At 42.5% G+C, this 13,231-nt stretch overlaps 1 protein-coding gene across 2 annotated transcripts in view; it reads right to left on the bottom strand.

The window, feature by feature from the left end:
* si:ch211-250c4.3 (uncharacterized protein LOC100535981 homolog) overlaps positions 1-13,231 on the bottom strand; it is a 45,415-nt gene that overhangs the window by 25,605 nt on the left and 6,579 nt on the right. The window contains exon 1 of one of the 2 annotated variants that reach the window (XM_064316797.1): positions 7,051-7,537. The exons of the other annotated variant lie outside the window; for it this stretch is intronic. Within the exon in view, the coding sequence (XP_064172867.1) occupies positions 7,051-7,129 (79 nt within the window). The 5' untranslated portion in view covers positions 7,130-7,537. Of the gene's footprint in view, positions 1-7,050; positions 7,538-13,231 lie in introns of those variants that run through there. 2 annotated transcript variants of the gene reach the window in all.

The raw sequence follows: 13,231 nt of genomic DNA, 5'->3' as shown, positions 1-13,231 counted from the left end.
ATCCTAATGTCCTAAATGTAGTCTTGAACTTGCCATAGTTCCAAGTTATTGCTTTGTCCCATCTCACTGAGACACATATTGCTGTCAATAACACTATTATTCGATTAAATACATAAATTCTTCGCACTAAACACTTTGACCTTTTAATACAACGATTCGTGTCAACAGTGGGGAAAGAAATGCTGACGGCTGGCATTTCTATTCATGTCCGTGAGGGGAAAATGCAATCTGGAGTATAAATCCTTTTTGGGCTTTCAATTAACATCACCGAAGATCAGGCTCCAAATACAGGAGGATCAAACAGAATGGCCACCAGCTCCTAGTGAGCTGGAATTCGAACAATGCTCCATGCCAAGTGCCCAGAGTTATGAATACATTATCAGAATAGGTATTTAAAAAAATATATAAATTAGAAAAAAATAAGTCAGCAGCTACATACTGGAGGGAATTAAACTTTATAAAGAGCTGGAATGTAATTGAGAGAATGTTCCCAGGCTTCTTCACTTACAAGGCTTGTGAAAAAAAAAAAAAAAATTCTACCTGCGGAACAACTCGGCCATAACGTCTGAAAATGTTACATGTCAACATCAGCCATGAAAGCTGCTCCATAGAAACAACATTCTTTGAATATTTCCGCAAGTACCCCTGTGAGCACCGCATCCCAAAAACAACTGCAACCAAAATTGACTTGTAGATCACGAGTTCTGTTTTCTTGAGGGATCAATTTTAAATGCACGTGTGCTAAAAAGAAGCCTTTCGTTTTAATGGCTGTCTCTGTTAGTAAAAAATTATATTGTGGTAATACCAGTGTTTCAAATCACTGATATTACCACATTGCTAAGAGACCCACAGCCATACCTAAAAATGTAATGGCTGGTTTACATTAGTTTCTTGATGTGACTAGGTTCGTAATCTTTATCCAGTGCTGAGCAGTTCAAGCCATCTGTGCCACACACTATGCTGTGTGCTGCTACATAATTAATGATATAGCGCTTTCTGAACATGAAGCACAATAACATTCCATCGATAACAATCACCATATGTGGTACTAACTTCCGTTTCTATTGTTTGTTATATCCACATAATGCTGGTATCACATTATGAAAGCAAAATGCAAGTGGCAGCAGCAGGAAACATAACGGAGGAGACTTCTCCCAAAATTCATGGAGGAAGCTCCAGCTATAACATGAGCCCGGGAATATGACTAGGTATTCTGAACTGGATGACCAGAAAAAAAAAGAATGTGATGAAAAACAAAAGAAAGCGAAATATTACCAACCGCCCCCCCCCCCCCCCCCCGCCCCATTTCAGTGGCAGCTGAGAGTGGCAGAATTACCCAGTTGCCCTGGCCCCGCCTTTCCTGGTACAGCCCAAGTGCTTTAAGGGGGCTGGACATGTTTGTTTCCCCAAAGCCTTGGCCTGTCATTAGCTAATAAGGTGTCCATAAAAAAAAGCTGCAGTTGGTGATTTGTAGGTCTGTATGTTTTTTATTTTAGACCACTTCAATATATCAGGATTATTTATAAAACACCGCATTTATGTTTTGTTATAGTGCAGCAGAGGAGCGGTTGAACTCAGATTTATGAGTGTTGCCATTGCGACTGGTTTTAAAGTATAAAATAATACATTTTACATGTGTAGTTCTAAGAAGTGTCTCCACAAGAATCCTAAATCCCAGGCCACATTTTGTCCATTAGCTGCAGAATAAGACAATGGACCCCATTTTACGGTGACGGTATCCACACGGAATGGCCACTGAGGACCAAGAATGTGGAAGTTCGCAACATCAAGGAATTGGCTGAAAACACTCCAGCGGGTGAAGTGAAATGAAGCGCATTTTCTGACGAGAAAACAACCCTCCTCTCCCTTCATCTGTTTAAAATATTTGGAGAGAAGTATGTGATAGCCCTTCACCAACCCCTCAGTCTTTCCTACTACAACAGAGAAGTTTTGCTTTTTTTTTTTTTTTTACATTTGAATTATGCACAAAGTGTACCAAAACATGGATTGAGCCCAGATGCTCATCAGGTTTTTTTTTTTTTTTTAAAGATATGTTTTGAGCCATAAAGATACATTGTAACCATTGTAACAAAGGCATGAGGTCACCTCATGTATTCTTTTAATCTGCACCCCTGCATTTTAACATGTATCTAAACAATCCCCCTTTGTGATGTCACTGTACTGTTGCCAAGCGCCTGCAGTAGTGCGCAGACAAACAGATGTCTACATGATCTCTCAGTGCTCGGACGAGGACCCCCACCTGTAATTAAAATGAGTCAGTTTTTCAGACTTGCCCATTCTCAGCATCACTGAGTCACCCCTCCAGAGCGCACATGCGCGCGTGATCCTAACAAGGCGACCATTTTCTAGCCCGGTCAACTGAGACAAACAAGGTTTATTCGGAAACATTTGACATAACGTGTCCGTCAAGACTGTTGAAATGCTGCTGCCTTGCCACAGTGGTGTAACGCTGTTTTGCAACACGGCCATTTTGTACGGTACTCAACCCGTGAGGGGTTAAGTGAGCGCGATGGATTACCACTGATGCACTTGTGAATGCCTGTGGTCACAGTTCAGGATAAGGGGCAGCGGGACTGTCCCACCCTGGCCCTGAGCGTTCGTTACTCCCTATCGCAAGACAAACACACTGGCCGCACCAGTGGGGGGGGCGGGGGGGGGGGTGGTGGGGGGCTGGGGGTGGGGAGCGGGGGTGGCCCATCTACAAGCGATAGGGGAAGATGTCTATCTGTCCCTCTCCACCTAATTTTTGGGAGGCTTCCAGCAGAAGATGTAGCAGGACTCAGACAGAGGCGAATGCTAGCAGCAAGTAACGACCTGTCACCTGACAGCTGTGTGCCAAGAGAAGGACGTTTTCTTTGTACTCCTCCAGCTCTCCTTGTCAACCACAGACGACACTAAGAGTTCAGGGCACTTAAAGTACGAGGAGCGGCAGTGCATTAAAATACTTCCGACGTTTGGATATTTACCTAACTGTGCTTTCTGTTACTTTTTTGGTTATAAACAGTGTCAGAAAATTGTATACATGCCACCTAAACATTGTATTTCGCTACGTATTTGGAACATTTGATTTGTATATAATAATATAAAAATATTGATAATAACATCAAGTCATTCTGAACCTTGACCAAGAAGCAATTATGGGCAGTTTAACTTTGTGATAAAACACTAGCTTAATGGTTTTATCATGAAGGATTCCGTATGGAAATGATTAAGTGATTAAGTTTTTTATCCAAAAGCCATAACGGTGTTTAGTGTGAGTATACAGAACATTACCCTGAGGGAGAAGGGTAGACACCCTCAGAATTGAACAGACAGGACAGGTTTAAGTGCTCCCATACAATTCTAATAGTATTTATTTGCCTGTGGCATTCATTCAATGTGAGCTGATGCTCTAAGATGTCAGACAAAAGGTCATAGATTGAGTCCCACCAATCAATCATGAGCTATTTTTATGACCAAGAAGCATGTGCGAAATTTGGTCCTGTGTTAGCAGTTTGGGTGGTCAGACTTTTGGGACTGCTTCTGTGTGTGCTACAGACAAGATTTGGCTTATGGAATACAAAATTTTTAAGCACTAGTACACGCACACACACACACACACAAACTTTTTTATAATGGAAGGAATCCCTTATTCGTGATTTATATTTTCTAAATATAGGAATGTTTTTTTTTCATATTGTCTTTTACAATTCTAGCCCTGTCTATGGTACTGTATGTATCCCGCTGAAGCTAGACCACAGTGGAGCTCCACTAAAATCAGCCAAGGTACGGAACAAAGAAGGTGTTACATTTTTTGGATATGAACAAAGATTTATTATCATTCCAGATGTGTCTACACGCAGGCAATGAATCAACTGAAACAAGAACCAGAGGTCGGCTGTAAATCAGGCGACTATACAGGTTGAATCGTTGCCTGATAAGACTGATAATCAACACGAGGAACATTAGGTGTATCTGGAGAAACTGGAAATAAGTGCTTAGAGCATGCGCTCGTGTGAACTGCTGCCTATTACAAGGTATAACGGTTCTCTTAAATATGCAATACGGGTGCCATTGTCTCTTAAAAAAACAAAACAAAACAAAAAAAAAAAACTGGTTTCTGGCCCCCTAACCTGGTACGACCAGCTGGGATGATTAAAACCAGATGCCCCAGGCGATGAGGTGTGAAATTCTGGCACACACCTCTCTCCTCAGCCCCCGAAAAACAGGGCAGCTCTGGACTATCATGTCTTTCAACATGACTGGAGACATGATTCCCCCCCTCCGCACCCCCCCACCCCCACCCCCGCTTCCTTGGACGTGACGTCCATCACAGGCTCCCCGAAGAAGCTTATCAATCCAGGGGTATAACAGGGCTCACTCTCTTTATCATCCAGTGCCTCAGGATACTGCAAGAATGTTCCGGAGGAGGAAAACTCTTTTCAAGTCTGTTCGGCATGGCTGAGTAACAGAGGATTTTAGGCAGCTGTACAGCTGTTGTCTGAAGGTTGCAGGTTTTAACGCTCAGGTTAACCATTTTACATCTGAGAAAATGTTTATAAAAACAACTCGGTAATAATGGATATTGGGGGAGTTCACTACGTAAATAAATTACTAAAGTGTTTTCCGTAGAGGGCTTAGTCTACTTATGAATTTCAGTCTCTCGCAGCTAAGAAGGTCAACACACACTTCCCCTACCAGCATTTAATGAATCATTCTGCCAAGAGTAGTCTTTTTCAGATCCCAACAAAATGCATGAACTACTATTTCTCCAGATATACCATAAAAAGTTTTTTTTTTTTTTTTTGCTTTCGTGATATAGAGACATGTTATAAAAACCAGGGGACGTCTGACGTCCAACACTAGCCAGGTGAATGCAGCGGTTTGCGTTTAATCAGCCTGGCTTCTGGACTGTGTCAGCCCCTTTGGAAATATACAGGGTCAGACAGTGCTTAGCGAGCTCAGATAACAAATCCTGAATGGAGTGCTGGCAAGGAGTGACAATGCCCATTTGGCCCTGAAAATGTATGACGTCGCCACGTAATTCACCACGGCAACCTGTGAAGTTTTTTTTTTCTCTCTCCAATTTCTCTTTTATTTAAAAGCACATTTTTTTTTATATTTCCTGCCCTTGGGTGGAAGTTCGAATTCCTCAATATCTGAATCATTTCTGACTGCAGGTATAAAGAATGCATTGTGTGCAATGCTTCTGCATGTTTCACCTTCTGAGTCAGAGGACATGTGTGTTTGTTAAGAAAAAAGGATCTTTTGATTGACGGCCAGGTTTAACTCAAACTACCAAGTGTTTCATTATTTTGGTTGTCACGCCACATTGTTTTTTTTTTTTGTTTTTTTTTTGAGATGAGTCAGGTTTTTTTTTTGTACATTTCAAAAGAAAAGGATCGTTGTGTTACTGTTGGCCACAGTTCAGTTTTTAAGGAACATTGATGCCATTGTTATCTGCCACATTAACCTGTACAGAACCCATCTCCTGCTACCGTCGCAGCTGCAGCAATTCGCTTGCCACAGGAAGGTGATGACACATTATCAGCATTTGTCTTTCTGAAATGCTGGCAAGGTGTCCAGTGCAGACACATCCTGAAGGAATCCCCTGGAAACTCAAGGTTTCATGGGACCAAACAAATGCGTGTGGATCAAAAGGAGACCATCCATTCCAAAGGCGGGTCAAGCAATTCTCTCCATGAAGATTACTGTCTTGCTAATGCTACTTCGGAGAATGCGGAGAAACCAGTAATAGTTGTCTTACTAAACAGCATAGTATGAGTTTACACAAGATAAGTGCCTCCACATTCTGTGTTCTGTACAAAAAAGTCCTAATTTCAACGCATTTTATTAGTGCCCTATGTATGCTTTTAAACAGCAGTGTTTCACGTTTATCCTCATGCTATCCCTTCCCATTCTGATATGATAGGAATAGGATGAATTTAATACAATATGTACTCACTATAGCCAAAGATGGAGGAGTTAAATGCCTCTCCAGGCTAAAATGTATTTGACAGTTCCATTCATAACATAAGTAAAAGCATGTCATTTTCCCTTTCCTATGAGATTTAGCCCCTAGTTTTTTTTCCATTTCTGTTCTGTTGCTTTGCAAGTAAAGCGTTGTAACCACTGCCCTTAATAATAAAACACCAAAACTGTTTCCAGCGGAAAATTCTTATATTGTTTAAGACAGATACGAACACACTTGGATATGTTTTTGACAACGTTTACAAAGATGTACGGTGTATATATATTTTCTTAAACTAAATTCTTTTTGGTTTTTTACTTCAGTAAACAAACGGGGGTTTGTTGTGTCTGGACTCCGCGCCAAATGACAAGCGCTGCAGTTTCTGTAATTGTTACGTCTCACCTCTCCGTTTGGGGTGACGCGATATTCACGGACATATCGGCATTAAAAAAAAAAATGCGCTGCACCGCATCTCGTTTCCCCGGCAGTGTTGCACTGTACTGAAATACTTTTTTTTTCTCCCTCAAGATATTTAAAATATTTATTTCAATTACGTTATAGGTTTACCACAGGAATGTAAAATAAAAAAATAAAATAAAAAACATGTATTGAATGAATTCTTCTGATACTCTATGATTCTATGTAGAATCAAGCAGACAGCTGTGGTTGAAAATGCTGGAATGAACTACTGGCTGAATCCCATCCCTGAGTTAAGTACTGACACAGATAAACTGACACTTTCCGACCATCAGCATGTGCACCACACAACAGACCGCATCACAGCGATTGCTGGAAAGGCACTTTTTTTGGAGTACCATTTCCTCTCCTCGGCTGACAAAATTGCCCCCGACTGACAGCAAACAGTTGTTTCTAGACACGGTGTGGAAATGCCTTTGATGGACATAAAGCCTTCAGAAGTGTCGACACGAACGTCAGACCCCCCCCCTAAAAGCAATGTATGACATTAACTGTGCCCTGTCACACCTCAGGTAGCGTTATACCTTTTCCCGAAATCCCAGAAGGCACTTCCAGGAGACACGCGCGGGGACCGATTTTGAAAAAGCGGAGCGCGGACGTACCTTTCCTCCACGGGGCAAGGATAGCGAAGGACTTGTGCCAGTTGAACACCACGCCGGCTCGCCTCTTCTTGAGACTCATTAGTGGGATCCTCGGGGGGCCGCTCCGATACGCAGGTTGGGTGGGTCGGTGACACTGAACGCGACGCCCCGTTCTCAGAAGGGACGACTCATCTCAAAATACCTTTTTTACGCCCTTATCGGTCAGACGCTCCTCAGTACTCCACTTTTAAAAAAAATAAAAATAAAAACAGTACAGCTCCAGTCAAACGTCTGAAAATCAGGTTCTAGGCTTCGGGGTTGGAAGAAGAGTCGGTTAGTTGAGAGGGCGGCTGTTGGCGCGCGTGGTTGCGCGTGTGAAGGCGCCCCTGCGTTGGGTCATGCCGCGTCCGTGTTGCTCAGTGCGTTCGGCTCCTCGGTGCGGAAGGTGGAGAGAGAGCGTGTGAGGGACCGTGCTGGAGCGTCGCTGCTCTATCACAGAGCAGCTGGGCGGAGTGGCAGCCTGCCAGTGAGCGAGCGAGAGAGGGAGGGAGGGGAGGGAGGGAGGGGAGGGAGAGGCAAGGAGAGGGAGAGGGAGGGGGAGGGAGGGAGGGAAGGGAGGGAGGGAGCAGCCGCGTATAACTCCCCTGTCAGTCCTGAGAGGCTGAGAGGCTGACGCTGTTTGGGGAAGAGGGAGAGAGATTGAGAGGAATGAAGGGTGGGGTGGGGTGTGGTGGGGTGGGGTGGGGGGGGGATGCGGCTGGAGAGCAGGAAGGTGATGACCCCCCAGGCTTGATCCCTTTTTTTGTTTTGTTTAGGGTGTAAATGGAGGAATCAGCCTTAAGGACAGTAGCGTCCCCTCTCTCACATTAAATAACTCTTGGCACATTTTCTCACCAACTGATTGACTGACTGAGTAATTGATTCTTGTAGTAAAGTCATTTTGCTGCTAGCCATGTTCCAAGTCTTACATTTTAAAAGTGAAATCCGTGCTTTGGGCGTGAAGTAATACTGCAAAGAATTTTTTGCAGGAGGCCAAAATTTCTGGGCTGCCAGTGAAATAGTGCCCCTTGCTGTCTTTCATTTCTCACAGTAACATATGCCAGGAAATGCCTGAGAAACATGGATCTGATGATTCATCCTGCCAAGAGGTAGGCAAGGAACTGGACCTGACATCAAAATAGTGGCGTACATTTTCTCAAATGCTTAAAGCCATGCTTTAGTTTGTCAGTTTCTCCCCATTGGAAACCCGTTAAAGAGTACGCACTTTGCTATTCATGAATCAATATCAATTTCCTGACAAAATTACTGTATTTGCCGCTCTCTTTAACATTCACTGTGTCAAAACACATCTAAAGAATTAATAAAATAAAGAAAAACTAATAGTAACGACTGTGAAAACATTTCAGCATTGCAGAATAGCAACAAGTTAGCAGCGTGCTATTGGGCCCAATTAAACTCCTTTGATTAAAACAGGTCTTTGTTCCTATCAATGGAATTCGCGGGCACACCCACACACTTAGTGCAGCCACAATACCGAGTCTTATGCTTCAGACCTCCCTCCACCCGAAAGAGTGGGAGGAATACTTAATTGGGTATTGTGAAACTAGAACTGTTTTCCATGAATTTTCTCACTGTTCTGGGCAAAAAAAAAAAAAAGAAATAAAGAAAGAAAAAAGAAAAGAAAAAAACAAACCCAGCAGATCCTGAATGGTGTGGAAAATAAACGAGGCTCTGGGATAAGCTAAATACGGACGGTATTCTAAATATAATGCATTCCTTGAAGGGCTGGCGAGACATCGTGTAGACAACTGTATCCACGGGCTCTGTGACAATGTTTTGGAAACAACAGGTGAAGAAGAGAGAGACGCACAGAACAACCCCAGCCTCAATTTTCCACGGCAGGACAATGAGAATGTACCAGCCAGCAGCACCGAGCGCGGGACCTCTCAATCCAAAAACGATGCCCCCAATAAGACATAGATTATGTTATTTTGTTATTGTTGCAACTCTTCAGTAATACAACCAAAAATGATCTTTATATTCGCAATTTAGCCTGGGAAAAGAAAAAAACGTTTGATGGAAAAGACTTGCGGAGAAAGAGTATGCATTGTCTTGTGTGCAGCCTGATGGGATTGGTGAAATGTGTTTGACGTCCCACTGCCAGGAACAAATTCCCTGTCTAACGATCTCTTGGTGACCCAACCTTTTTTCGAATGGACAGCAGATGCTTCCTGTTTATAATGTGCAACTTAATGGAATTTAACATTTGAAAAGGTTCACTATTTTCGAATAAATGTGATTTATGCGCAGTAGTTGCTGCTGACATGCTGTTGGAGGTCGCAGAGCGTCCTCTGTCACAGTTGGGGACCTTACAGAAGAATCTCTGGATTGTCACAAGAGTGGAAAATAAGAACTGTGCGGATAGGACGTTGGGCCAAAAGAAATAAGATACTGTTCGCTGGTTCCACTGGGAGGATGCGCTTGTGCATGCTAACGATAGCAGGTTTTCTGAGCTATGTTGGTGTTGGATCTCAGAGGCAGGCATCAGTTTGGGGTTGAACACGGGACAGTTTTTTCGGGAACGTTATGTAATATTGACTTTGATTAACTTGGTGGGGGAGGTCCCATGCTGTTTTATTCCTACACATTTATGGGTTCTTTTTTCAGAATGCATTCCCATACAAAAAAAAAAACAAAAACAAAAAAAACACATGCAAATTGCCTCTTCACATGTAAAAAAAAATATCACAATTTCACATGCGATTTTCCATAATAATTTAATTGCTATTCTCATGTGAAAAGAAAATGTCACATTTTAACATGTGATTGGCCACATGAAGTCATGTGGAACTTGCATCTTTTGGTACGTTTTCAAATGTGAACTACAAACTTTCACATATGTAAATGAAACATGTGACTTGAAATAGCATAGGTTACCTTTTCTGCTCTTATCTTACACGTGGGATAATTTCTTAGTTCACATGTGTATTCTTCACAAGTTGGGCGTTGACATGTGGTTTTTGAACGTGCAATTTGTTTCCCATAAGGGTCTCTTCTTAAACATTTTTTTAAAACCAGTTTACATTTGATGGTTGGTCTTCATATTTGTGGTCTCTGAGTACGATCTCACTCCCATATCTAGGGTTACTGTTGCTCTTGAACCCAGATTTATGCACTTGTCTTCTTGCTGTAAGTCACTCTGGATAAGAGCGTCAGCCAAATGGCAATAATGTAAAAATCATAAAAACATAAGGATGTCAACTTACATATTTTGTTTTAGTCTGGTAGTATTTGCTTCTTGGTACAATTCAAGGACATCATACACTATTTTATTTTCCCGAACTTGCACTGCTACTTGTAGATACCATGTGAGCATTCTTTCTGATATGCAAAGCCAAAATTCAAAATGTATTTAATTACCCCAGTTAACGATGCAAACCCGTTTGGTTATGAATTTACTGAAGCCTTTCTGGATTTCGAGTGGTTTGACTGTTTGTGTTGCCGTTAAGATGTCACACGCATATCCATTTGGATTTCATTACGAATTAAATATATCCAAATGTACATGGAATGGAAGGCATTTTTTATGTGGCAGACTTACAATTTCGTGGACTTTCTGAAACTAGAATTTATTTTCATTGCGAGAGGCTAATAATTGGCAGGTGCTGCCGGGGAAACACATTCTAGACTTCTCTTCTAAAATTCTTGTCAGATTTGTTCCAGGCATGACATCACGTGGACAAGTTGACACGTGCACTTAAGACATATAGGAGACGCCCAGAATCCCTCTGGCCCCCTTCCTGTGGCAGATATGAGTAAAGCTTCCTTGTTGATTTTGGCCACATTCTTCCCCATATGTGTCCCCTTTGTTTCCTTTGCAACTGGAGCCAAGAGTGCGGCTTGTAATTAGCTTCAATAATCGCCTAAGATTTACAGGGAGACGGTTCACTCAGCTTCTAAAGGCACCATCTGTTTCAGAAACGTAAGCTTCTTATTTATTTGAAAATGTAATATTGTCATGCCTGCGTGCACTGTGAGGAGCTATTAAGCATGTGCACTTTCCTCATTGGATTTATCAGAAGAGCATGTCAGAGCTACAAGGTGGTGGACAGATAAACTGAACAGGCCAGTAAAAAAAAAATCAATGGTGGGGAGCTATGGGGACAATGGTACCGTCTCCTAACTGTGTCCAGGGACAGTGATAAGGACTTTGAACAAATATATCGAAAGGGAAAACAAAAATAGATATTCCACAAAAATAAAATCGAGGAAAATGTTTGGTTGGCTGCCCAGAGTGTTGATAAGCCTGCTTGGAGAAGGCCAACAACTGCACTGTCTGTGTGTGTTTCATATATTCCCAGCAGAGAAACTTGGCTGCATTTTAAATATACATCAAATTTATCAAGATAACATAAATATAAATATGTATGTAAGTAAATAAATAAATAAATAATCTTCAACGCAGAAAAAACCAATGCAGTTCGGTTGTGGAGTGGTGAGACCCTAAACAAGGTGCTCTCTCTGTTTTTGAGACGCACTCAGACTTGAGAGAATGGAAGAGCAGCGTAACACACTGGGAAATCACCAGGGTCTGTTGTTTGGAGGAAATGTTTTTTTTCATGTTTTCTTTTTTTTTTTGAATATTGGAGGAAAAGGGAGCACCTAAACACGGTCGCTGAAGGGGCCCCCCGTCCCGGCCTGTACGAGCCTGCGCGGCCTGCGAGGTCCCGCCCGCCGATCTCTAATTAACGGGTGAGCCAGGTACCAGGTGAACATGAAAGGTCTGAAGTGCGCGGCGATGAAAGAGAGAATGTTTGGGACTTTCGGGAGCTCACAAATGGCGTGTTTTCACTTGAGCTCACAAAGTCGTGTCTTTTATTTTGTCACGTTAACCCTGTGTTTTGCAGTAATGCATACCCTCTTGGTCTTCGCCCTGTTTTGATCTATGTTTATTTCCATCTTATTCCGGTTTTTGCTTTTCATTTCATATCCTCTCCTTCCTGCCTATATTTTTCTCACATTGTGCTTTCTCAGCCTGCCTTCCCGTAATGTTCCTGTATTATTTATTTCTTTTTCTTTTTTTTTTTGAGAGAGAGACTGGCCCACTAAATCAAGCATCTTTGAAAGATCTTCAAAAGATCACTAACATCAGCCTGGTCCATCCTGCTCCTGAGAAAATTCACTTTTGAGCGTAGCACCAGAGACCAAAAAAATGTTTAGAAATGACTTCAGTCCTGTGTATGTTGGCATATTATTGAAACAATACAGTCCTGAGGAGACTGAGTAAATAAAACCACATGCGCTTTCCAATTGTGTTCTGTTCTTCGCGTTGAATTAATTCTACTTCTGCCGATAAAATGATAGAGACACATCTGGTTCGGATTAAGGAATGATTTATTTAATTAAACGTGTCTCCACCTATTGGACGTCCGCAGTGCCTTCGTGTCTGGCATTGCTGTTTGGGTTCAGTTTATCCTTTTAAAAGTACACAGAGTTTCAGAACGGGGGAAACCTAACTTTATTCACAGATGTTGACGGAGTTCTCCAGATACGTCTTGGTGACATCATTCAGACATCTTGCTGTCCCATTGGCTCATTGTGTCTCTTACTTTGTCATTTCCTTTGTCAAGGCAATGGAATGTGTCATTGGTTCAGATCTTCCTGAATGAGGTCGGAGAGATGGAAACTGGAAAACCTATGCCGGACTCTGCACGTTTGTTCGGTTGGGGGGCTTCCCAGCTTTTCGTTAAGGCCCGATGTTTTCTCTTGAGGGCCGACGACGCTCCTCTAACCCGAAACAAACCTTTGTTTCCACTTCCTTTTAAGGAGGAAACAATAAAAGAGGCATCAACTGAGCGACCGACTGGGGGGGCCCCGGAGATGACAGCCGACCGCGACGCCGCCTACGTCAGGGGTTTTCTCGGTTTTCCGAATGTTGTTTTCCCTGCCGACCAGGGGGGGAGGCAATATCCGGGAGCGTATCTGCTGGCCGCATCAGCCCCGATTTCCTCGGGAGCATTCTGAGACAATTACTGGCTGAACATGAAAGGAACTGGATGCTTACCAACCTAAGAATAACTCATTAAGTGTAATTTGTTTGTTGGGGGGAACAGAGCAGGCTGCCGTTGAGATGTTTCTTCTTCTTTTTTTTCTTCTTTTTTTTCAGTGTGAGCTATCAGCATTGCCGCTTGTTTCACAAAAC

This window comes from Anguilla rostrata, chromosome 18 (genome assembly GCF_018555375.3).
Source record: "Anguilla rostrata isolate EN2019 chromosome 18, ASM1855537v3, whole genome shotgun sequence".
Taxonomy (NCBI): domain Eukaryota; kingdom Metazoa; phylum Chordata; class Actinopteri; order Anguilliformes; family Anguillidae; genus Anguilla; species Anguilla rostrata.
This window is presented reverse-complemented; position numbering and strand designations above follow the sequence as displayed.